Genomic DNA, 27,262 nt, shown 5'->3' on the forward strand with positions numbered 1-27,262 from the left:
TTCATTAGCATGGGTGAAAGCTGCAGCAGGCAGGCCTTCTTTGGTTATAGTCATTCTGCATGTGGAAGTCAAATGGGACAAGTGATTTGTAAAAGTTAAAAATGTAATTTTCATAATAGCATCCGTATAAAAATTGCATGCATCGGGTATTAGGTTTTTCCATTCCTCTCCTGCATCAGGCTCCATGAGTCTGTCACCCTATCCTCACTGGGCTTCACTGACTCCTCACACTCCAGCACATCAACATACTAGTCCTCACATTGAAATCCTTACAACCTATCTCTATGTTTTCTTGTAATCCTCCCACCGCTGCCACTCCCTTCACTCAGCAAACACCAGCCTGCTTCTCCTAACCAATATATATCATTTTTGGTGGACACGCTTTCTAGCATTCTGCCCCCACTCTCTGCAATTCCATCCGAGTGTCTCTGCCTCGCCCCTCCCCACCTTTTAAGCCTGCTTAAGATCTTTCTTTTTGACTGTTCTTTTGATCCTCTTTCCCAGTTCTCTTACCCCTCCCCCCATCTCAATCTCCCAGTCATTTCTGTAAAGCACTTGAAAATATCCTCCCTATGTCAAGGCGCTATACAAGTGTAAAATTATTGTTTACGTTATTGTTAATGCGAGTGACACAAAAACCATAGAATCATTGAAATTTACAGCATAGAAGAAGGCATTTGGCCCTTGAGCCTGTTCTGGCTCTTTTAAGAGCAATCCTTTCAGTCCCATTTACCTGCCTTTACTAGTACTCCTGTAGCTTACTCATTTTTAGGTAAGAGCTGAAGCTTCCTCCAGATCAATCTGCGGAGATACCAACAATGAAAGTTATGAAACTTTCATCTCTTAGAAGCAGAAGACAGAAGGAAATATAAAAGTATGGGAGGGAGTAAGGAATGGGTTGAGTCTCATGAGTTTCATCACAGGCATGGACTGGCTGACCTGTTTCCTTGCTGTACAATCTATGTAAATCTCTCTCTGGGCATCATCTGACAATTGTATGCAAATGTTTATGCTTTGGTAACCATCATTTGCTGCATCAGCGTTGCTGGAACACATTTAGCTGTGGAATCTGGTTATCTGTTGGTAACACATAACTGTTTGTCCAACTTTTTCCATGCTACCAGTAAACCACCAAATCAATTCCCTGAAAAATCTGTCCAAAGAAATTCCAAAACAAGATGCAAATTGCTTGCAGGGATTGGGCTGAATTAAATGCAATAGTTCTCTAGACACAAACAATACAATGAATCATTGTCCATGTGACTGCATTTGGATATTCTCTGCTGTAGAATAATTCCAGCAAATTTATCTTACAGACCTGACAGATAAAATAATATTATGCAATATTACATCATGGAAAAGTTGTGCTTTTCATCCAGGGGTCTTGTGTCTTTCCGCGCCATTTTGAACACTAGGCTAACACAGTGGGAAATGATTGTGGGTGTTCCCCAAGTGCAGAAATATTGCTCTGCTTGGCTTGAACAAGGATTTAGAAGATACAAGGGGCATCCAATAGTAATTGTTGATTCATATCAGATCTAGGGTTACGATGGACACCAACTTTTGCTTAGAAACGGTCCTTCAGTAACAACAACTTGCAGTTATTTAGCGCCCTTCACACGGGGTAGCGTCCCTGAGCGCTTGACAGTGGTGTAGTCTGACGCCGAGTCAGTGGAAAAGGGAGGGGGGAGGTAACCGTAAGTACGATCAAGTGATCTAGTCAGTCAGTCAGTCAGTCAGTTTGAAGGGATTATTACTCCCAGAAAAGCAAACCGCGGTTCCTACTTACTGCTGGGTAAACAGAGGCATGTGAAGTAAGGAAACTTGCCCAAAATTTCGCCCTGCTGGGAATCGAACCCAGGTCCTCTCGCTTGCAAGGCGAGTGCTCTAATCACTGAACTACAGGACAACCCTAACCCACATTCTGCAATTCCCAAGCTCTCACCAACCAGCGCCTATTACTCTCTAGAATTAGATTGGAAGGTGCAATTTGGGAAGAGTTTGTACTCCATTCCAGACAGATTGAGATTCCAATGCGAGGGTGGCATACATATGTGGGACCCTCATGGTGATGTATGCCATGCTTTTTGACAAAGAAATTCTTGCGTTTAGTCTATATCCATTTAAAATAAGGCCAGTTAAACCGCTTTTGTGAAACTGAAATACTCATCTTCAGGAATTAGCTAAATATTTCTGAAGCATTTCAGAAATTCAGTGGTACAGGACTTTTGTTTTACTACTCCTCAAATCACTTTCACTTTCTTCTTTTTGGTTTGAACAGGATTTCCAAGCATCAGGTCCTGTTCTCCGCTGACTCAAACCAATCAAACGCTCCATTTGGTATGCTACAGAGCCACATGGGGAAGGAAAAGCTTAGGTTCTTGCATCAAGTGAGTCACTTTCACCTGAGTCAGAGGTGCTGGTATGAAGGGGGGGGGAGGAAGACAATATACAATTTGGCCTAATTGTCTCAGAAAAATGTAACCCAGGGTTCCTGTTCATTATCACTATCCAGTGACCCCTTATGAAACTCCCTATTATAAGGGAGTTTCATAAGGGGTGTAACATCAAACATCAGTACATTTATGGACTAGAAATAATACACATTCACAATACAATATTATATTTTTTATAGCGCCTTTCACGTCGGGAGGACATCCCATGGCGCTGGACATTCCGAGATTTGGACCCGATCCGGGAGGTCGGGATCAGGGAGGGTGGAGGACAGGGAGGGTAGGAGGATGGCTGAAGGCTTAGTCGTGGATGAGGCTTTTGAGATGCGCCTTGAAGGAGGCAGGGGAGGGAGCGAGGCAAAGAGACTTTTGGGTGGAGTTCCAAATGGTGCGGGCAGAGAGGCTGAAGCCCCAACCGCCGATGGTGGGGGACATGGAGCAGGCCAGAGCCTGCTGAGCGGAGGGAGTGGACACGTTGATATGGTGTTGATATTCACTGCCCAAAAAGGAATTTATTGTCAAACAAAGAATAAATCGCTGGTGAGACCCACAGTTGTCTCATCCATCTTGTCCTTTCTCTCCTATTCTCCCCTCTCCCTTCCAACAAAGGTAAATGAATAATTTGTTGATTCTCATTGTCTAAATGAACAGTTGAAGAATGACCACTTGGAATATAGCTGGAGGGCCATCAGCACATGAAACTGTATGCCAGCATGAGTCACCATCTTCACCGTTATCCTGTTCAGCTACAAAAACAAGCAACTTGCATTCATATCGTGCCGTTTACATGGGGTAGTGTCGAGGTACAATCTGCTAACAGCACAACATGTAATCTGCTGATCTCTGTAAGGAAAGGATTGCAAAGCGAGCAATGTAAATTTGGGTTGGGGAAAAAGAAAATATTTAATTAGGTCAATGAGCAGGTACTTACTATTATACTAGCCTCTTAATACCCACAGAATTTTGCTTTTGAATAGAGTATAACAGCCTCATTATGCACAGTGAATCATAGTGTAGAATCATCTAAAATAACAGCAGCTACAATCTTCAATGCAATTTCAATACATCATTAGGACAGCTTTCATTTGAAAGCCACAGCAATTGTTTTACACTAACAAAATTAAATTACAGATGTTAATGAATATATTATACATTTCAGTGAAATCTATATAAAACTCAAACGTGGACCCTGACTGATAAATATTCCTGGGTTTTAGTCTGTATCAGTCTGATTAAAAAGTCATCTGGTCAATATCCAAACTTGAATTTTCTTTCACTTATTTTTCTTTCTTCACACAATTTAGCTTTGATACAATCTGTTTATGTCAACCTGTAGTAGCCTTTTCAGGGCAACCCAGTTATCTGAGTAGTTGTCTGAGTCCAATACTTCATATCCCTGCGAACCTAAGAAAGGAGTTAATAATGAGGTTGCCCATATTTGTGGTTGGGGTTAATCTTCAGGCTATAATAATAATTATTCTTGCATTTGATATTGTATCTATAACATTGAAAAATGTTAAAAGTGCTTCTCATGAAATTGCTGTCCAGTGAGTGACTGTGTACTTGTAGGCAATTCTGACAGCCATGAAGTGAATGATCACATAACCCAGAAATAGGATTGCTTATACAATCATAATAGTGTGTGGTTGTTCTTTCACATTGTCCATCTTCCTTGCTAACTGACAGATTTTAAATGCTGCATTGCCACATAAACCTGTGCATTTGCTTTCCTGAATGATGTGCATGCTGTGAAGCACTATTGCTGGGTTAGGTAGAAAATACTTTTATTGGGAACTTCTTAAGGTTGATTGTTGTGGTGACTGGTTCTCATTTACAGACTGATAATTCCTTTGTACACAACTTCTTTAGATGAAAGGTTAGCAGTTCACATGTGGTTCAGGTCCTGCAGATGCTGTGATATTTCACATCTGGAATAGTCGGTATTGCTGATTTCCTATTCTTAATTTCATCACTTAAACCGCTGTTTGAGTGAGTCTAGTGTCCTAGTCTCTATCACCTTCTCTGGCAACCTATTCCAGTCATTGATTACCCTCTGCAAAATGAAAACCTACATATCCTTAGGGCTGTCTGTCAACCATTCCATTTAATTGAGTCCGTCAAGTGGCTGTTTGATGCTACATGTGTGGAATACTTCCTCCAGCAGCTCCTTTTCCTGCCAATGAGTCTTACTTGGACATGGGTGTTTCCTAACTGAGTTTGTGGTGTATCCTTATAATCCAGCTCAGTCTGATTCTATTCTTATTGCATGTCATTCAGCACAGGAATCAAGGAAAGACACGATAGCTATGACTTTGGGCATTCAGGAGTCTATCTTTAACTTTTTGCTGAATAGTTCCAAATGAATTCTATGCAATTTTTTACTGAAACGGGGAAACAAACTCAAGTTTTTTTAGTAATTCTTCTGTGGATTTGCTGACAGCTGTGCGCTACAAGCTGTTTGCCCCACCCAGGGCCCTAAAATTCTTCCTTATAGTCTTAGCCTGTAAGACCATTTTGACTCAAAGCTTAATATCATGCAGTAACGTGGAAAAGTATTGATTCACTCTTAATCAGGAAACCAGTTCATTTAAAACACTGTGGAAAACCGGCTGCCCCACTAAAACTGAATTTGAGAATTTTCTACAATTCTGCACGCTCTTAAAGTTTTAAGACAAATTGGTCTTACAGATGGAATTTCAGGTCTCTGGTTTGAAGCTGATAAGGATAAAAGTATCTCCTGTACTGTAGCTTTGATGGAGTGCAGCATTTTCCTTCCTTCTGCCTTCTCAATTCCGTATGGGAATACCAGATATTTGAGTAAAGAAGGAAACCTTTATTTCCTTCAGTAATACACATCGCATTACTCCCAAATCCCTACAATTTAGGTGTGATGGTAACCTGCAAATCTATTCACAGTGCTGCATTGTAGAATTTGGGTACCACAGATAGATCCCTTTAAAAACTACACTGAAGCTACAGCACAATCCATACCTTGCACAGATCCTCCTGAAACGTATCGATGGACTCACAAACTACAAAGGTCCGGACTATAAAATGGTGACAAGGTTGGCCATCAAGACCAGTGAGTGCAAACTGCTCGCTCTGGGTTGTTTCCTTATTTCCCATTTAGAAGCTAGGTCTCATCTCAGCATTGTTGTTTTTCACAGAATGACTAATAAACCGAAAGTTGGGATGTTTTCTTGAATTCTTGTAAACCACAGGGCAAACAGCAGATGCAGTACTTCAAAATACAACTCTCTGTTTCTTGAGTCACATATACTTTCAAGCAATGCCAACAATTTGAGACAAACAACAACCAGATGTTGTGCAAGCACTGTACCATGTACAGGAAGCAGACCTCATGCTGATGAGGCTTCACAATAGTTACTAAGAAGGAGCAGGTGCCCTGAAACCCGTCCTTGTGTGATTTTCAGGGAAGGATTACAGGTATAATGTTATAATGTATAATGCATTTGGTATAGAGCCTTGCACGACCAAAAGCACTTCACTGGATATACTGTGAAGTGGAGTGATTGTGTATTAGCGCCCTGGGACACTACCCTGCATGAGGGGCGCTATACAAATGTAACTTGTTGTTATTAGTAGGCAAATGCCGCAGCCCAAACAGGAGTGTCCCACGGACAGCCAAGATATGAATAAACAATTTGTTTTGGGGATTACTGGCTAGGAGACTGGAGAAACTACTTGTCTTTTCAAGTAGTGCTGTGCAATCTTTGGACGGCACCTCTGACAATGCAACACCCCCCAGCTCTGCATTAGCATTAGCATGTCATCTTAGACTATGTTCAAGTCCTGACGTGGAGCTTAAACTCATAACCTTCTGACTCACAGGCGAGAGCGCAACTAACTGAGCCCAGCTGCCACACAGTGCATGAGGAAAATGGAAAATGAGACATTGTGAGGGGAAGAATGGCAAACGAAAAGAGAAACAAACAAAAAATCCTCTAAAGCTATACTCAGGCCAGATTATAAAAATATCTATGTGTATAGTTATATATAAATGTAGCAAATAATTTCAGTACAAATAGATAACAAATGTATAGTGTAAGAATGCTGTGAGGCTGACGTTAAAGGCTCTATACCAATGTAATTTGTTGTTGTTCAGGCATCGCTCCAAGCCACACAAATAATAAGGTCCCAGGTTGAATCCCGGGGTGGGGGTGGGTGGTTGGAAATTCAGCCAGGTCTGACTCCTGATCAATTCCCCAGCAAAGTATACACGCGTAGATGTCAATCAAGGCCAGAATTGAACTGTACAACACTAATCCCTGTTGGGCAATCAACCATCTTTGCTGATTCACACATGAGAAACTAAAATTGGATCATATAAAGTACTGGAGAGCCATCACATCCTCCAGAATTAAGCCCCAGCTTGAGACAACGCCTACAGAGGAATAGCATTAGGTGAAGAAACATGGTGAACAGAAAATAAAGAAACCCATGAACACATGGAAAATACAGGAAGGAAATGAAAAGGCTTCATAATGGATCTAGACATCTTTGGCAGTAGAACAGTATTTTGGCTCAAACTTCATTAGCAACACATGGCTCAAAATGTCAAACAGATTCACCTTTAGTACAGTCCAAATAAGTCTCGTAAGCTGCAAACTATAAAACATCACTCTTGAGAGTTCATGCAAAAACCCATCACAAATAAGGAAATGCTTTTACATGTAAAACTCTCGTAATTTAAGTAACAATGACTATACCCAACCATAAAATGGTTTATCCAGAAATGTTAGACTTACCAATAATTGAATCCCTCCGGAAGACATCTCTGTCAAAAATATAAAATGATAGATAGCGAAAACTCCTTGGAATTTCACAATAAAAGTCTTCACCATAAAAGGGGCTGCAATAGAGAGAATTCTTTATTAGTTTATATGTTCCATTCTAGAAACACACAAATAAAAGCACATTTTTTAAAAATTGTTCCAATGTAATCCTGTGGTTTATATTTAATATTCTGCGTATTTTATTGGGCGGAGGGTTGGGGGGGAATGATGCTTAAAACAAGAGTGAATAAAAAGCAGCAGAAAAGCACACATAAAAAAATACAATTTGTTTTGGGGATTACTGGCTAGGAGACTGGAGAAACTACTTGTCTTTTCAAGTAGTGCTATGCAATCTTTGGACGGCACCTCTGACAATGCAACACCCCCCAGCACTGCATTAGCATGTCATCTTAGACTACGTTCAAGTCCTGACGTGGAGCTTAAACTCATAACCTTCTGACTCAGAGGCAAGAGCGCAACTAACTGAGCCCAGCTGCCACACGGTGCATGAGGAAAATGGAAAATGAGACATTGTGAGGGGAAGAAATGGCAAACGAAAAGAGAAACAAACAAAAAATCCTCTAAAGCTATACTCAGGCCAGATTATAAAAATATCTATGTGTATATTTATATATAAGTGTAGCAAATAATTTCAGTACAAATAGATAACAAACGTATAGTGTAAGAATGCTGTGAGGCTGATGTTAAAGGCTTAATTACCAATTACCAATTACCAATGTAATTGTAACACAAACATTTAATATTTTGAAGAGCAATAATTTAACTCAGCACAGGCAGTCTTTGTAGAGATTAAAGATTTTCTGCCAATGTGGAAGCCACTATATAAGTGTAAGCTGTTGTTGTTGACTGCTTTGTATAACTCCATTTGCACAACTTTTTTCCAATAATACTTTAACATTTCCACTGGAGTCAAATAGAACTGCTGCAATATTCATTCCTATATCTGAAGGAATGACTGGATACTGTGCACCTTCGGCTTTTCTTTTGAAAAAAATGTTTTGCGTCAGTTTGTGTCAGTCCAGATTTGTGTACAGACTTACTACTTATAATGAATTAAACGCTGCACCACAGTCACACCTTTCAAAAAACACTAACCATTCTGGATGCACATCATCATTAATCCAAGTGCTGTATCTAGCACAAATATCTGTCATCACTAGTGCAACCATATGTTAAATTGGGCCTAGTGAGTCACCTTGCAAAGGCTGTAGAGCGTAATTCTTATTTTATACTGAAAATATGCTGTTCGCCAATCACTTCCCCATTGATCCGACTCAAGCATTGCAACTAGACTTGAGAGGATTCTGTGCAATACAATACAATTTGCATAGCACTTTTCACAATGGGAGGACATCTCAAAGCACTTCATATGATTGACTGGGCATCTGATCTAGGGTGATGGTGGGGGGGGAAAAGATGGCCAAAAGCACAGTAAAAGAGGTACATTTTTGGACATGGCTTGAACAAGGGTAGGAAGGAAGCGAGGGGGTCAGATGGCCTCCGGAATAGAGTCCCAGAATAATACAAGGTGTACACAATTCACAAATGCAGAATACTTCTCATATGAACCAGAACGTTCACCAACAAAAAGTCACTATACACCTACCAGTCTCCAGCAGAATTTTAATCTGGCATAGGATGTAGCCAATTAAACCAAAATGAGTTTATTACCAGACCGATTAAACACCAAAACTAGAAACAAATATACACAAATGTATCTTAAAAAAGTCTCCAAAAAGCATCACGAGGAATTAAGTTTGCCTCAGATCTCACAAGGAAATTGTAGAATTAAACCTTTAAAATTCAGGAGTTGCTAATGTTTACTGAAGAAGAAAGAGGTTTCCCTTTCTACATAACAAAATTCCATCTTCGATCTTGAGATGCTGCCTACTGAATTTCAGCCTGCTTTATATTCACAAGGGTCCTGGGACTTCAGGAAAATGCAAGATCATAATCTACAGTAATGATAACTTTCTATTTTATTTAAACTCAACATTTGAATGAAAAGTACATCCTGAAGCTCAGTGGCTAACACTGAGATCCCTTAACAACAAACAAGATTACCTGGTTATCAGAACTAATAGGGTCTTTGATTCATCTTTTGCACCCACAAATACTTGATATATGTGACAATTGCTCAGCGGTGCAGTCTGATTTTTGTAGTCTGGTTAATAGCCAAATAGCCAACACTTGTATTGAGCTTCTGTTTCTGTAAATAAGGCACTGAGATCTTACTCAGCTTTTTACATTTAACGCAGCAAGGGAATGCTCAGATATCTAAGCTTGCTGGGATCGGGTGAAGGGATGTAGCTGCACATTCTGACCATTCCGGGTCAACAGACAAATACTCAGACCCAGGAATGTCTCGGCTGCATGTTAGACTATTCCAAACTAACTAAAAATTACAAAGATTTGTGGAAAAACTCCCCTATAAAAAGATGCAAGTACAATTCCTATGTTAGGAATAAAAATTTAGCAGTGCTCCTTCAAGACTTTTTCAGTTGTACATCTCCCCTTATTCTATATACAGATATAGACACCTTCACATTACGATTGCAAAAGACAGCTGTACATTTACTTCTGAAGGCACAAAAGTAACCTGAGCACAAACGTTTAAAACATCAGCTAGCAAGGCATTGCTAATCAGCTGTGCATTCATCTTGTACATATAAATATTTAGAAATTAAGAAAAGGAAAACAATTCCAATACAGGGAAACCTAGAATGAAGGCAGGAGAAAACTTCTATGTCGTTCTGTGCTATTTAAATTGTACAAACGTGATATCAGAATACATGAAGCACTAAATTGCACTTCCAATAACATACAATGTACTTTTTAAAAAGATAGTTATTAAGAATTCATGAAGGAGTTTATGGTCTGGCAAAAATGCCAAACAACCAGTTCTGCTATATATATGTACATAATATATATCTATATTCTTTGCATTGTAAAAGTTCCAAGTTGAAACAAACTTTGTTCCTGCAAATTATCAAACTGAGACCTAAAATACTGTAGTGTATAGCATTAAAACCCAGCCTACCCACCCCTCACTAAGTTAAAAGGTTCTAAGGCTCTAATTTTACAAAAGTAGCCGTTAAGCAATACTACTCTGCATATCGGTAACTCCAATAATTCTGCTCTTTATGGAGGGAGAAAAATACTAGACCTTGGAGGTCCTCACCGGTGTTTCCCAGGGAACTGTTAGATGAGTGTTAGAATGCCAGAGGTAATACTTCTGGCCTTTGGATGTTATCCTTTAGGGCAGGGGTGAATTGAAAAATATATTTCAAAACTTTTATTTATGGTGTTAATTAATTACTTTTGTATAAGTATCATAGGCTTTGTGTTGATTCTTTCTTCAAAGAACACAATATAAAAGTTAGCCTTGCTCAGTTGGTAGCACTCTCAACTCTAGTTGGGGATTCAATCCCCTTGTTGGGACTTTAAGATTATAGTAACAGTAATAATAATCCTTGCATTTGATATAATAATAATCCTCGCATTTGATATAGCGCTTTTTCACATCTTCGAGGCAGAGCGTTATCATGTTGTCGAGACGTTTCAAAGAGCTTCACAGAATATATTGTAATTTGGATTTACCGTGTATTTTGTGGGAAAAGTCCAGCAGCCAATTGCGCACAGAAGTGATTAAGGAACCATGCCTAAGGTTTCGACCTGCCAGGGAATCACATCCGGATCCTCTCGCTTGCGAGGCGAACACGCTAACGATCACGCTACGGGATTCCATCTAGTCTAGGCTGACACACAAGTGCAGTGCTGTGGGAATGCTGCATTGTCAGAGGTGTCCTTCAGATAAGGTGTCGTTAAACCAAGGCCTCGTCTGCCTGTTCAGGTGGATGTTAAAGATTCCATGGAAATATTTGAAAAGAGACGAGAGTTTCTTCTGGTGGTCTGGCCAAGAGATAAAATTGTTCACGCACTTCATGGCTGTTTGTAGGGCAATGCAGTGTGCTAATTGGCTGTTGATTGCATCACTACAATTTACAAAAAATTCTGTCCAGCGCTTTGAGAGGTTTTGATGACGCTTTTAAGTGCAAGATTTATTACTTTATTATTAAGGCCAGAAAAATACAATTTGCATGGGCTGAATATTTGACTTTTTTTTAATAAAACGGGAATTTATATTTACAGAACTGAAAGCTGCATCAAAAAGAAAGCTTCAAATTCTCATAACATCAGCGAATTCAAAACAGTAATCTTGATTTTTTTCTCTGCATTTCAATCTGAAACTCTGATCTCAGGAAAAGTGGAAAAAACTACCAGTTCACACCTAGCTAAGGGCATTAGAAGCAAGAAGCTTGCTTGGTTGATACCTTTTCTATTAGAAATGAAATGAACAACACAAATGTTGTGCACTTCCCTGGGACAACACTGCAGTGTAGTGTAATCCCCAGTGCAGGCTCACACACAGTGGTCACTTTGTTCCATCTCAGCACTGAAAGGTCAGACTACTACAAGGCCCTGTGTGATTGATGTCCGTAGCACAGTCACATTATAATAAATTGCACGCCAGCAAATTCTGGTGGCCTCCACATGAGAAACTCCATTGGTGCAGTCAAGGCTGGCGGTTGGCCAGTCGTTGTGCACATACTTTGCTGTACTTAAGTCCCAGAAAGCTGTAACAGGAACACAAAACTCTCAGCAGGCCTTCATTCAGCTGCAAATCTCCGTGTGCACTATAAACAAGTGTAGGGCAAATCAGTTTTGGTTCTCAACAGAAAACAAAACCGCTAAATATTCAATTGGCACAGCAAAAGTAGGCTCTCTTTATTCACTTGTCAAGACTGTAACAGCAGACTCTTGTTCTGATATTGGCACAATATCCTGTTTCTGGACATACTGGAGGAATGACAGACAGAAATGCCCATTTTTATTCAATGAAGCTTCAAATCCTTATTCATTTTTTAAAAAAAAAGAAATGTTATAAGGATGAGCAGTGGACCAATTCAAAATCCCAAAGTAACCTGAATGGAGCTATTTATCAAAAGAAACATGTGAAATGGATTTTGCTATGTACTATTTTCAGATTGTATTTGTTAAAAATAAATTATGAACGATATGCGTTTTCGAGTCTTGCCACAAGGTTACCATGCCATAACAGGTGGCAAGAAGGCTCCTGACATCACTAGTCAGTGCCCTAAACCTTTTTGTCCAGGTTCAATTCAGATTTCACACCTGACTCAAAGACATGTGCCATCCGATCCCTAAATCCGGGGGATGAGGAAGTGAAGTCAAAGGCATTTGATCTCCCCTCACTCCTGAGTCTTTTTTGAAACCCAAGGCAGCCCAGTTGGGAACAGACCTGAAAGAATTGGACAGCCTCCAAAATACGAGTCAATTTACAATACCAGTTCAGTATAATAATCATCTCTCAAAGCAAAACTAAAACTCCAGTCTAGATCCGAAAGTCAACAGTAAAGTAGTGTCCAGTGCTTCTCTGTCAGTGGTGTAGTTTTCAACAGAGTGGGACTCAAGGGGCTGGATTGTAGTATGTTGCTAAACAAAGGGGCATTCTTAAAACAATCTTTACATTTTCTGCTTGTCATTGGTCTCACACCCAGTTTTATTTTGAAAATAGCAGTCGCATTTCCCACCGCCCACAACCTTAGGAATATATGAGGAAAGAGAGAATCCAATCATAGCTACGTCTACTTATAACTCATGAACAACTGGTCCTGGACAGACCTGCATCATTCTTCCTCAATCTTTCATTCTGGCAAGTGGGATTTTCCTCCTTTGTGCAATTCCCCCGGTGCCCCGCCCTCCCTCCACAGCTGGTTACCTGGCTGACCATCTAAAACTTGCAATCGATATGTATTTTGAAAGAAGGAATTGGTGTTCTTATTCTCATCATGTCTACAAAATATATTTAATTTACAGACTAGAATCAATACCTCTTTCGCAGACATGTTGGTTCTTTACTCTGACACCAATTTTCTGAAAAAACCTAAGTTTACTTTTAAACACAATTTCCTCCATGAAAAGATTAACTACTACTTTGGAAAATAGACCTCCCTGATCCGAGCACTAAACCAATTCCAAATTCCAAGTTCGGGAATTTTGTCCGTAAGCGACAGTACCTTCATAAATTTTATAAATAACTATCCTGTAAGACTAAATGTGCTTTTTTTTCTGTTTACTTCAGAGGAATGAGTATTAAAAAATAAAGACTGAAAAATGTAGACAAAGATTATGTTGCATATCTCTGCTTTTAAATTTTCATTATCATGGAGCAAATGACACTAGCCCCCTTGTTTTGTACATCTTTTATCCATCTCATTCTGCAGTAGCACACAGATGTCTGATGGTAACCACAGAATCTGAAGCAAAACAAGTCACATGAACCACTCAACCCACGACTTACACCTCATTTCAGTGGTGAAAAAAAAACCGCTTACACTATCAACACAATAATTTGTGATTCTGCCTTTGAATGCTCTTTGCTTTCTTTCCATTTGAGACGTCTCAAAGACATGATAAGGCACCATTTCAAATGCAAGGATTATTATTATTATCGTTCTCCAAAAAGACAGAAAAGGAAAAACAGCATTGAAAAGGGAAAGTAGCACTGAATAGTGAAAAATCTCAAAGCCAAATAATAATAAAAGTAATCCTCACATTTGATGTATAAATGGAACTTCTTGTATGCTTTGATTTCCTCTATTATATGCTCCCATTGCTGTTTTAGATAATTTGGTTGCTCGCCATTAATTAAAACACAGCTCTCCTCCTATCTTTTATTTAGAAGGAAAGGATTAATTCATTTTTAATACTGCTACAACATTTGTTCATGAGTTTTTCATGCTGTTTACTAGTATAAACTGAGAATTTAAATTAAAAGATGATTAAAGTGGCCTGTATTGGCCGTTTTTTTTTTGAGACAATCTTTTCTCACTCCATTTTTCATTTAATTTCACACTTGATACAAATCATTTTCACATGTAAAAATGCTTCTTTGTGTTTGCTCATACATACAAATGTTACTGCTGAGGAATTCCATTTCAGGTACCTAGTGTCCAGATCAGAGTTCGTATATCTCCTGTATACAGGAGTCCTGTAGCTCAGTGGTTAGAGCACTCGCCTTGCAAGCGAGACACCTGGATTCAATTCCAGGCAGGGCGAAACCTTGGGCAAGTTTCCTTACTCCACACGCCTGATAATAATCCCTCCAAAACCAAAAAAAAAACAATAAATTGGTCATTTTCAATCCACGACTGCTTGTGGGACACTGCTGTGTGCAATTGGCTGCTGCGTTTCGCCCAAAAATATACAGTCAATTCACTTTGCAGCATATTCTGTAAAGCACTTTGAGACGTCTAGAAGACGTGAAAAGCGCTATATCAAATGCAAGGCTTATTATTATTTATTATTATGTAGCATCTTATGGTGTTGAAATGTGTCAAAAGTGCTTCACAACAACAACAACAAGATTCCATTTATAAAGCGCCTTTCACGTCAGGAGGACGTCCCAAGGCGCTGCACAGTTGGGTCATGACCCGAGCAGGGGGAAATGGTCAGGGGAGGGGAGGGAAGGGAGGGAGCAAGGAGGGGGGAAATGGTCAGGGTGAGGGGAGGGAAGGGAGGGAGCGAGGAGAGGGAAGAGAGTCGAGAGGGTAGCTGAAGGCATGGTCAAAGAGAATATATATTCACAGATATTTGTTTAGTGTAGTAACTGGGTATAAGTGAATGCAGAAGCCAATTTGCAGACTGCAATGTCCCACAAACAGTAATCAATGACCTTCTCTTAAAAATTGGGCGATTGTTGGCCAGGACATCAGGTGAGACTCCTCTTTTCAAACAGTGAATGATGGTGAGGAGATTGCCAGAGTGCAACTTGAAATGCCTACTTTTTTTTGGCTGAGCTGTGGAACCACATTTTTATACTACTGTCAATGGTCATGCTTGGCCATGCAAGATCTCCGACTCCACAAGTCTTTGTGCAGTGTACACTTAACCATTTTACACTGACATTTGGTGTTTGGTCCATGCCCAACAAGATGACACACGAACACAAGAAAAGCAGCAGAACAGGAGTAGTCCAAGAATTGCAGGAACTGTGGGTTTTAGGAAATGAGACAGTGATACAGAAAGATGTCCAAATAGCAGCTCAAAACAGACTGTGAGTCCAGAGGTTCACACAGACAACAACAACAACAAAATTATATTTATAGAGCACCTTTCACATCGGGAGGATGTCCCAAGGCGCTGGACAGTCAGGGGTCAAGACCCGAGCATTGGGGAGGGGTGGGTTATGGGTGAGGGAAGGCAGAGAGGTGGGAGGGCAACTGAAGGCACGATCAAAGAGGAGCATCTTGAGACCGGCCTTGAAGGAGGCAAGGGAGGAAGCGAAGTGAAGGGACTGTGGAATGGAGTTCCAGAGTGTAGGGGCAGAGAGGCTGAAAGGGCTGGGCGGGAGACATGGAGCAGGCCGGAGCCCGCTGAATGGAGGGAGCGGGCAGGTTGGTAGGGAGACAGCAGGTCAGAGAAGTAGGAGGGGGCAAGGCCATGGATAGCCTTGAAAGTGAGCATGAGGATCTTGAATTCGATCCTCTGATAAAGTTAACGTCCAAAACTATGGAATGCAGTAAAGCAACAACAACAACAACAACAAGATTCCATTTATAGAGCGCCTTTCACGTCAGGAGGACGTCCCAAGGCGCTGCACAGTTGGGTCATGACCCGAGCAGGGGGGAAATGGTCAGGGTGAGGGGAGGGAAGGGAGGGAGAGAGGAGGGGGGAAATGGTCAGGGTGAGAAGCAGCAGAAGCAAGATGGTTTATTTTTCTCGAAAGGAAGAGTGGGGGATATAAAAAATATAGTAAGCATTTTCCAGTCCCTGGCTGTTATCCAACGACTGTGGTATGTATGTTCGGTAACGACAAGTTGGCTCATCTGTGATACTTATACAATCACACACTCAACAGTATTGAAAATGCTCTTGCTGGATAAAAGTAGGGATGGATAATGCAAATTAAAATCAACTCAGGGCGTAAAGCTGCTTGACATAAATCTCATGTTCATCACACCGACTGCGGCCACATTCTGTTGTCAATTGGACACATTTTCTCCCCCCTCCAATACAAACAGAATGCAAAGCATGGGGTGGCAGGAGTAGGAAGGGGTGCCACAAACAATGATAACCGAAAATAGTTGATGCAGGATTAATGAGTAACAAGCAAAGGGATCCTGCAGCTCCAGATTGTCAGTATCTAAAGACAGCAATTCCAGGAAATAGCACAACAAGCTAATTTTAACCTATTAAACTTTTACTCTGATGTTAGAGTACCTTCAAACCCCTTTTAAAAACATAGTTCTTCAATTATGCTTTTTTGTCAACATTATTAAATCTCACTTTCCCTGCTTGACGCTCTCTATTGCATCTGTTAAGCACTTTGAGACGTTCATCCAAAGTAAAAGGTGCCATGCAATGCAAGCTGTTGTTATACACCAGAATGATTTTGTTCCACTTTAGTGGCCAGCAGTACTTTAGTAATTAACACAAAGAACAGAACTGAATTAAGAGTTTGTACCATAAGGATTTCTCCACTATTTTGGTCCTGAAAACCTCCTCTTGATCCAGATTCACTGTACAGTAGCAGTCTCTCATTTTATTTGGTCCTGGATAGGGAGGCATGTTTTTTGCTTCTCCTGTAAAAAAAGGAAAGAATATAAGTGCCAAGTTAAAAATTAAGCAATCTGATTATATATCAAATGAAAAACAAACACATAGATGCAGCTATTGGACCACAGGTTCTGCAGATGTCTCTCTCAGCCTAGACCATTGCATGGGTCTCTGTATGGATATCTAACCCCAAAGTTAACCAGAGCTTTCTGAGAAACCCAATGGACTTTGAGAAATCTATGGTACAGACTTTACTGGAGTGACTCTTTCAATCGCTTAGTTATCTAGATAGGCCAGGGATAGCCAACTTGGGGTCCATGAGTCCACAAGTTAACCAGCCCTGAACTAGACAATGATTTCATCGCTTTCAAGTACTTCAAAAACATATTTGTGAATTTTTGCAAGTATCTGTTGTAAAGGTGTTGAAGCAGTTCATTGTTAGCACACTCTGATGAAGCACAAATACTTTCAGATGTGAAAAGCAGACACAAAGCAATGCTGGCAGATGCTCGGGCTCAGGTTGTATGACTGACCTCTTAGCCAGGAATGGGGCACAGAAGGGGAGAGGTAAGAAACCTGGAGAGGATTTGTTTTTAAAAATTACACACACATAAAAGTGCTAAGTATATATAAACATACAAAATTTCCCTGTAGTCTCAAGTTTTGCCTCCCCAACTCCAGCCAGACAAGTCTGGTAGTGATAACATTCAGGTAAGATCAGCAGTTTCCACAAGTGCACACACTGTACAGTACTCTGCATGTCTGCAGTGTCTACCTTAAAGGCTCAACATTTCCAACAATGTACTTACTGGTCGGTCTTTGATATGAGCGGTAGAATGCAGTAATGTACCGCACTAACCAGGCTTGATGTAGCATAGCATTGCCTACATCAGATACTTTAAGACAAAACCTTATCTAGCCATCAGTGAAGAGAGTACTGATGAAGATTAGTGACTGCCAGCCAGCCAGTGATGAATGCCATTGGTTGGAAGAGGATGTCAACATAAACAAACATGAAAAATTTCCTCTCAGTAAAATATGGAATTTTTAAAATAAAATAAAAAGTCCTCCACCTACTCAAAATGGTGTTGGGTCACCTAAATCTTTAAAATAATATCTTCACACCATTAAAAAAAAAGTTTCAGCTTTTGAAATTGTCTGTAAAAATAAATCACTTGATAGATGAGAATCTCGAAACTGTAACTTGGAAGTCAGCTGGCAATAACTGAAGGGACATTCCGATCTCCCTTCCTCCTAAAAGCCCGGACCTCCTTGGTTATTACTGGCTTTACAACTACAGAACAAAAGCTCCACGGCCAATTATGTACAGTATTTAGACAAGAGTATGGGGAAAATCCAGGGAATGGGATTTAATGAATTGTTCTTTCAGAAAGCCAGCATTGGCACGAAAAAATAATAATCCCACCTTGACAGAATTTGTAAAGTTAAGACTTATTCTGCTAAAAAAAGAAGGAAATATTAATGAATTACATTGATTGACATAGTTTAAAGTGTAAAGCTTTCAATAGATTTCATAACAGTCTCCTGAATTCCCTGGTGCACAAATGCTGCAGGTATGATACTTGCACTTGCTATTGTTTCTTGGCATAAGCCATTCAAAGTACTTGTTGTAGCACTCCGCAAACCCTTCATCTCAATTAGGCTACATCCCAATGGGTAACATGGGGTTCCTCAAGCATTAACATTAGACTATGAAAGGAGCATGACTAATCCCATGTAGCTGCAAACTTGACTGAAAGTCAAGCCACTTACATGACAACAGCTCTCCCCCATGCTAATAATAGTTTTCAAAGCAGGAAATGATAAAATATGCAAATCATTCAAACTGACCAAAACATGTTCCAATGGTTCGTAGGATTCAGTTTTCATTTGTATCATGTTGCTTTCTTCCCCTATGTATCAAATCTTTATTCCAGCCGTAAATATTCAGTGCAGTAACAATTTATAAAGCCCATGTTTCCCACTTGCTGATCTCAGCTATTAGCTAACTTTTCAGCAGTCTTCGTCTCCAAGATCACAAAAGAGGTGCAGACAAGGATGGCTCTTGAGTCTATTTGATCCAATTCTGCCCCCCAAAAAGCTCTATTTTTCCCTTTACAGAATCAATCCCCTTGGATACATCGCTTTTCATTATCACTTAATTTTCTTTAGTTAGTTATTAATCCATGTCATGCCCTACCCTTGATCCTTGATACCCAATGACATCAAATTCTAAAAGAACCTCTCATGTGGCATTTCGCTAACGGCTTTTTGAAATCTTGGTGCAATTCATAAGGCTTTCAACTGCCAAAATAGGTTGTCACCTCCTCAAAAAAGAGATTGGTCAGACAAGAGCTACCCCTTTTGAAACCTTGCTGGCTGTTTATTGGCTATTTTCATATATTTTGTTTCTAATAATTGATTCCTTGAGTTTTCTAATTATTGTGGTCAGACTAATGACATACGGTTGCCAGGTATGGCTCCCTCACCTTTATGTACAAAATCTAGATTTGCTTGTCGGTCGAAACTACACAACTGTTCATTAGAACCCTCAAAATATTTGTCATTGCTTCATACATCTGCTTTTTCGCTCTGAGTACCCCAGGGGACAGTTAATCCATCTGACTGTTTGTTGTTTTTCAGCCCCTTAAGTCCATCTGAAACATCTGCCTCATTAATGGCAAATACCAATGTGTAATGTGTATTGAGCGCTGGAAAGCATTTTTTGTGCTTTCACTAGTTTAAAAACAAATCCAAGAAGGAGTCATTTAATATGTTTACTACCTAATTTTCAAAACCCTTTGTGTGCTTTTTGGTTTTAATTTCTTCCCTGACCACCTTCATACCATTTCTCCCAATGTCGTGGCTAACAATCCTCCCAGACAAACTGTCGTTCACTTCATGACTGCGTGTAGCACAGCCTGATGCTTTGTTCAACTATAAATACAGTCACTTCACAGCAATAACCTGCAAAGTGTTTTGAGATATTTAAAAGCTACAGCTGCTATATCAAATGCAAGGATTATTATATATTATTTTTAATGTTGGAAGAAATTTTTGACATTACATTTTACATCTGCTGCTATATTTCACTTGGCTCTCACTATCTCTTTTATAAAATTTCCTCTGTATAATCTTACACTCACCAAATGCTCATTCTCTCTCTTCAGAACCTCTGAAACTCTTTCTTTATTGCTAATACTCCTATAAATTTTCTTTTTGATCTATGTGTGTCACCCTTTGTTTAATGTTGCTCCTTCTGCACTTCGGTATGTACTGGTCCTGTGAGTTGCACATAATGTCTTTGAGGGATTTCTATTTATCCTCAATTGATTTATCCTCAAGTTGTTCCCCAGTCTACGTTATCAAGCTCAGCCCTCAATCCCCTGAAGCATATGTATAATTGGGTATAGTTGTGTTGTTTACCCAAGTGAGGCTGAATATTATTGAGCTATAGCTTAGTTTCTCAACTACAATATTTATTTTGCTGAATAGTCTGGGTCAAGGAGAGAACAGCCCCTTGTGGGCTCTCTAACACACTGAGTCAGAAGCAGTCGTGTATTGTGTTGACAAATTCAGAGTTCTTCTCATTTGGGAATTTCCAGTTGAAGTCCGGAATCAGTGATAACTATATTTTTACATATGTTAGTAAGTTTTTGACAACATCTTCTGTATTCTGGCCATCGTTAAAAAAAAATGTTATTCCTGCTATTTCTACTTCATGGGGTCTAAAGTGTGTGGATTCACAATGGATTTATAGATATTGAATCCTCCTGGTAACCAGACATTACAGCACACCGTTCCCTGGGAATTCCACTCTAATACCACCAGACATAGATTAGGTCAGAGTGGACTTCCTGTGGGTCAGTGTGATACACATCTGGCTACTGATAGGATTTAATAGTTGCAACTCTAGGTTATGAATACGGATACTTTAGGCTCAATACCTTCACAGATTAAGTAGTGCAGGTGGAACACACTGCCAACTGGAATTCAATCATTAAAAATATTATTTAAAACAGTTATGGTTATCTTACCCAGAGTTAATGTAAGTGTAGGAGCCTTGTGGTTTTCAGCCAAGCGTAAGCCTTGTGATATGAACTGAGAACAAAAGGCTGCCAGAAATCTTACTGGAGCAGTTAGCAGCTGTGATCAGCCACCGTGAAGTTTGTGTTTAATTTACAGGAGAAAGGATATAAATGACTTTGTGCCAGGAATCAGGTACTGGAGTATTTCATTTATAAAGTTGTTTAGAACCCGGAAAAAATTGTTCCACAGGTCAAGAGCAGGCAAAAGCACTCTCAAGCAAGAAGAGAAATTCTTTGCACCATCTTCAAAACAGTGCCACACAAAGGGCTTGTTTTAAAACCTCCAAATTCCGAGTACCGTCAACAGCTGAAGTCTACCAGAAGATCCTAGACGAGCTCCAGCTTATAGCTGACTGCACCTCGCCAGGGCCAAGAAATGGGCGTTTTCAAAACATTCATCAGCTTGGCTTAAAATAGCTTTACTGAGGGCCCAGTGGGTAGAGGTCCCGCCCAGCCCTAGGTCGTACAGACCAAAAGGCCATAGGTTCAACTTTTCATCTGTACTGACTTACAGAACCCTCTAATCTTAGCCAGGGTACTGTAATTTTCTTCAGCACTCTCTATGCTGGGGGGCTGGGTGGATAGGGGGGGGGAGAAAATGGCCAGGGTTGCTGAGTAACTGCTACCAAGAAACTGCTACCTAGCTGGAAGAGAGGGAAGGGGAAAGTTTCTTATCAGTTTTATTTGGACCAGTTTTTAACCCAATGTATGTCAGACATTTAGATCAAATAAGTAGTACAGAATGCTTCTCCAGGAGTTAGGGAAAAGCATGGACATCCATAGTAGGAGTCTTGTAGCTCAGTGGTTAGAGCTCTCGCCTCCTAAGATAGAGACCTGGGTTCTATTTCCAGCAGCGCGAAATGTTGGGCAAATTTCCTTACTCCACATGCCTCTGTTTACCAGGCAGTAAGTAGGAACCCGGTTGTTAGTCGATTGGCGGATAGCTTTTCCAGGGATAATAATCCTTAAAAAAAGCAATGATAATTTGGTCACTCAATCCAAGACTGTAGGACACCACTGTGCGCAATTGGCTGCCACGTTTTGCCCATAAGTATACAGTCAATTCATTTTACAGTAAATTCTGTGAAGCACTTTGAGACATCTAGAAGACATGAAAAGTATTATATCAAATCCATGGATTCTTAATAGGATTAATTTATGTAGTAAATCTCACTAGAAACCTCATGCTACACTAAAAGTAAAATTTTCACTTCAAGATGTTTCTAATGCTGGATTTATCCTAAGCATTCAAAGAGAAACCTCAAAGTCTGAAGTCCAATGCAGTAGAGTGGATGCAGTCCCTTCTCCCAATGTTTAATGACTTCCCAGCATGGGAATGGCAGCTGGAATGCTGCACAGCGCTTGCCAGTCTGAGGAATGTCAAACATCACAGCTTCAACATTCCTGAATTTAAGATCTCTCCCAGCCTTTGAGCCAACATCACTCTGACCAGTCATTGGAATCAACACTGCATATCATGGGGTGCAACGAACTGGTCGTGTGCCAACAGTTGTGAAGATTAGCAGCGAGAACAGACTTCCTGCAACAAGCAGAACTTCCCGTTCATTAATGAAAATATGAAATTTGCTATAATCTGGAGGAACCAATGCTGTGCTTACAATATACAGTAGCATGTTGCCCACATATCAATAACAAGTGTAATTTCTAAAGGGCGCTATATAAATGCAAGCTGTTGTTGAAGTGTTCATGACGCAGAGAATCTTTCCAGCACATTTATGGGATCAACATAAATGGCTAGGGGAAAAAATCAAAAAGAGTTTCAGTCACAGAGATGAGGAAGTTCTCTCAAGCGGAGGCAATATTTAGGTCTCAGAGATGATGAGATCCTCTCAAACCAATATGAAAGCACTATGAGAACATTCCTGTAGGTGTTGAACTGTTCTCAGCAGTGTGTGGAGATGAGCAAACATGTGGGTGCAATTGATGAGAAATATAGCAACATAGAAATCAGGAACATGAGGAGACCATTCAGTCCATTGAGTCTGTTACACTAGTTTATTAGATCTTGACAGATTGTATGATCCCAATACACTACAGAGGGTTGTGAAAATGTGCCCCAGAAAGCTGTAAAGCTAAATCAATTTGAATGTTTAAAAGAGAGGTGGGCAGATACTTGGGTAGTGAAGGTCTAAAGGTATATGATGGAAAGGCAATGGATTGGGATTAAAAGATCTACCAAGATCCAATAAACAGGTAGAGCAGGCCTGATGGGCTGAACGGCCTCCTTCTATTCTCCTTTGTCCCTGTAAGAATTGAACAGATTACAATTAGTTATCACGAGAAAGTAAAAACATACTTTCATCTGCCCTCACCTTTCCCAGCAAACCATTACCAAGGAGCTCCTTCCAGATGTTTTATGCATACTGCACGATTAGAATTACATTTTGGCCATTGCTTTGAGGCTTATTTTCAATTAATAATATTATTTGCAGTACATTCAAACAAACTCACAATAGTGAAAGAAAAGACCAAATGAGACTTTGGTGGGGGGAAGGGATGCTAGTGAAAGATTATTTCTGATCAATTGCTCAATTTTTTGTATTAGTTTTAAGGAGCCCAAATGTAGGGATTACAGAAATGTAGGATACCAATTACATTACCATACATCACATGGGTCATGGTGTGATACAATGTAGACAAATAGAATTAACCACAGAATATACAAAGTATAGTAATAGGACATCGGGAGTATTGTGGTATCCATCTCTCCTACCACTATGCTGGTTTAATTTTCCTTATTAGCTCCACGATGGCAGATAATTGGAAATGGAAGAAAAAATGTGGCATGAACGAGATATAGGCCAGGTTGGAAAGAAGCAGAAATGTTACAGAAATAAGTAACATTGTTGTGATATAGATTAAAAACAAAACAAAACTAAAAACATTTCCTGAAATGTGTAAACTAAGTGTAAATGCGAGGATCTTTTATGAGAGTCATAAACCCTATGCAAACATTTGATTGGTTGTTAATTATATATTTTAAAAAACATAGTTCCATCTGTAAACATGGTTTACACCACTTGCAGAATAGTCCCCAAACCACAAAATAAAACCAAAAGCACAGAATCTTGCACTTGTGCAGTGCCTTTCATGTTGGAAATTACTTCAAGGGGTATACAGAAGAAAGAAGAATAAATTAATTCAAGAGAGGGAAGAGTAGAGGCCACCGAGTAAACTGGGAGAACATATTTCCCTCAGGGATTGTATTGAAGGTTATTTTGCTGAGAGCAATATTGTTGGCTTGGTCACAGACTGAGCATACAACAAGAACTTGCATTTATATAACGCTCTTCAAGTGGGGTAGTGTTCCAGAGCGCTGGATAGTGGTGGAGTCTGACTCCAGGGAGAAAGGAAGAGGGGGGTGACCATAAGCACGATCAAAAAGGAAGGTCTTTAGGCGGGAATTGTAGGTGGTGACCGAGGGGGCAAGGCGGAGGAATTGAGGGAGAGAGCTCCAGAGTTTCGGGGCATAGTGGCAGAAGGTAAGCACAATCACCGAAGCTCTACAGAGGTTTTCCCAGGGAAAAATGTGATACAGCACTGATTGAGAGAGTGTGACCATTGTGTAAACATTATGTCAAACCATAAAGAACAGAATGCTATAGCAGGGTACAACACAATACAAATTTACATTTACATAGCATCTGTCACATCAGGAGCATGTCCCAAAGCCCTGGACACTCCCAAGGGTTGAACCCAAGCTGGGATGAGTGGCAAGGTACACCAGGTCAATAATATTGGCATTTTCTTACTATTTTTAAAAATAATTAATTTATTTTGCAAATGCAGCACACAACATTTTAGATCCAATGTCCATCAAGAGAAATAAATGTTTCTGCAACTTTCAACAATGAAATCCAACAGACAAATTGAATCATCAGGTTATTTGAATTACTGTATGTTCAAACTGTTGAGGTAAGAGGGAGAATGAAAACCGGTCATTGACAGATAAAATTTCCCACTATTTAAATGAGAAAATAAAAAAGAGTGAATGGCTAGTGCCTGCTGTAGTTTAAAAGTATACGTACGGCCCCAATACAGAATACAGAAGCAGCTAAAACAGACATTGCACCACAAAACCTGGGTTCTATTCCCGGCAGGGCGAAATGTTGGACAAGTTTCCTTACTCCACACACCTCTGTTTACCTAGCAGTAAGAAGGAACCCGGTTGTTAGTCGATTGATGGATCACTTTTCTGGGGTAATAATTCAGATATACTCCTTAAAAAAACATTTGTCACTCAATCCACAACTGTCTGTGGGACACTGCTGTCGCAATTGGCTGCCGCTTTTCGCCCACAAAATATACAGTCAATTAACTTTACGGTATATTCTGTGAAGCACTTTGAGAGATGCCGAAGAAGTGATAAGGTGCTATATTAAATTAAAGTATTATTTTTATTGATATAAAACACTGAAACTAGGGAAGTGCAGTGGGAAAGATATCCTCTCTAACTTTTTAAGAGGGGAAAATAGCTATGAAAAAACATGCCGTCATGACTTGCGAAAATGAATTTTGTTTAAAAAAAACTTCTCATTGCTCAATGCCAGATATATAAAAAAAATTACAGGAACTGAAATTAAAATAGATAGTGCTTCTAGGTTAAAGCAATCATGAATATCAAACCATTTGAGATCTAAGTTTACATTGTGATCAGATAACACAATATTGTACTGTTGTAACATACGCAGATAATGGTAAACTATAGGGGGACATGGGGAAGCAAAGTGGGCTAAAGCAATGATAACCACATTTGATGCAACAATTGATCTGTATTTTTTCACAGCTAAACAAAGATGACATGTTTAAAGTACCAGCTCACATAAGAACATAAGAACATAAGAATTAGGAACAGGAGTAGGCCATTCAGCCCCTCGAGCCTGCCCCGCCATTCGATAAGATCATCGCTGATCTTCAGACCTAACTCTAATTACCTGCCCTATCCCCATAATCCCCTAATCCCTCTATTTTTAAAAAATCTATCAGTCTCAGCCTTGAAGATGTTCAAGGACTGAGCATCTACAGCCTTCTGGGGTGGTGAATTCCATAAATTCACTACCCTCTGAATGAAGAAATGTTTTCTCAACTCTGTTCTAAAAGGCTGACCCTTAAATTTAAGACTGTGACCCCTGGTTATAGATTCTCCTACCAGGGGAAACAGTCCCTCTGTGTCTACTTTATCCAGCCCTTTAAGAATCTTATATGTTTCAATAAGATCTCCCCTAATTCTTCTGTACTCTAGAGAATACAGCCCTAGTTTATTCAGCCTATCCTCATAGGTCAGTCCCCTCATCCCAGGAACTAACCGAGTGAATCTACGCTGCACCCCCTCTAGGGCAAGTATGTCCTTTTTTAAATAAGGAGACCAAAACTGCACACAATACTCTAGGTGCGGTCTCACCAAGGCCCTATACAGTTGCAGCAAGACTTCCCTACTCTTGCACTCTAAACCTTTTGCAATGAACGCTAACATGCCGTTCGACTGGTGTACAAGGACACCCAAATCCCTCTGAACACTAACACTATCTAATCTCTCCCCCTCTAGAAAATAATCTGTTTTTCTATTTTTTCTACCTAGGTGAATAACTTCACACTTCCCCACATTAAATTCCATCTGCCACCTACTTGCCCACTCCCCTAGCCTATCTATATCCCGTTGCAATCTTTTTGCATCATCCTCAGCGCTTACTCTCCCACCTAGTTTAGTGTCATCCACGAATTTAGATACGTTACATTCAATGTCCTCGTCTAGATCATTGATGTAAATTGTAAATAGCTGAGGCCCAAGCACTGATCCTTGTGGCACTCCACTAGTCACATCCTGCCAATTCGAGAATGATCCGTTTATCCCTATTCTGTTTTCTACCCGTTAACCACTCTTCAATCCATGCTAATATGTTCCCATTAATCCCGTGGGCCTTAACCTTGTGCAATAGCCTTTTGTGTGGCACTTTGTCAAATGCCTTTTTAAAATCTAAATTACTACATCTACTGGTTCCCCCCTATCTAACCTGCTGGATACATCTTCAAAAAACTCTGAAAGATTAGTTAAGCATGACTTCCCTTTTGTAAAGCCATGTTGACTCTGCCTAATCTTGTTATGGTCTTCCAGGAATCCCATAACAACATCTTTAATTAAGGACTCAAGAATTTTCCCTACCACTGATGTCAGACCAACTGGTCTATAAATTCCCATCTTTTCTCTCCCATCCTTCTTAAATAGTGGTGTTACATTTACAAT

The 27,262-nt window shown here is 39.9% G+C and overlaps 1 protein-coding gene across 1 annotated transcript in view; it reads right to left on the bottom strand.

The window, feature by feature from the left end:
* The window catches only part of rasa3 (RAS p21 protein activator 3), a 128,653-nt gene that overhangs the window by 69,403 nt on the left and 31,988 nt on the right, over nucleotides 1-27,262 (bottom strand). Inside the window, exons 2-3 of the mRNA XM_007891782.2 lie at nucleotides 16,821-16,938; nucleotides 7,223-7,326 (exon numbers count right to left, since the gene is read on the bottom strand). Of these exons, the coding sequence (XP_007889973.1) occupies nucleotides 7,223-7,326; nucleotides 16,821-16,938 (222 nt within the window). The remainder of the gene's footprint in view (nucleotides 1-7,222; nucleotides 7,327-16,820; nucleotides 16,939-27,262) is intronic.

This window comes from Callorhinchus milii, unplaced genomic scaffold (genome assembly GCF_018977255.1).
Source record: "Callorhinchus milii isolate IMCB2004 unplaced genomic scaffold, IMCB_Cmil_1.0 Scaffold4, whole genome shotgun sequence".
NCBI lineage: Eukaryota > Metazoa > Chordata > Chondrichthyes > Chimaeriformes > Callorhinchidae > Callorhinchus > Callorhinchus milii.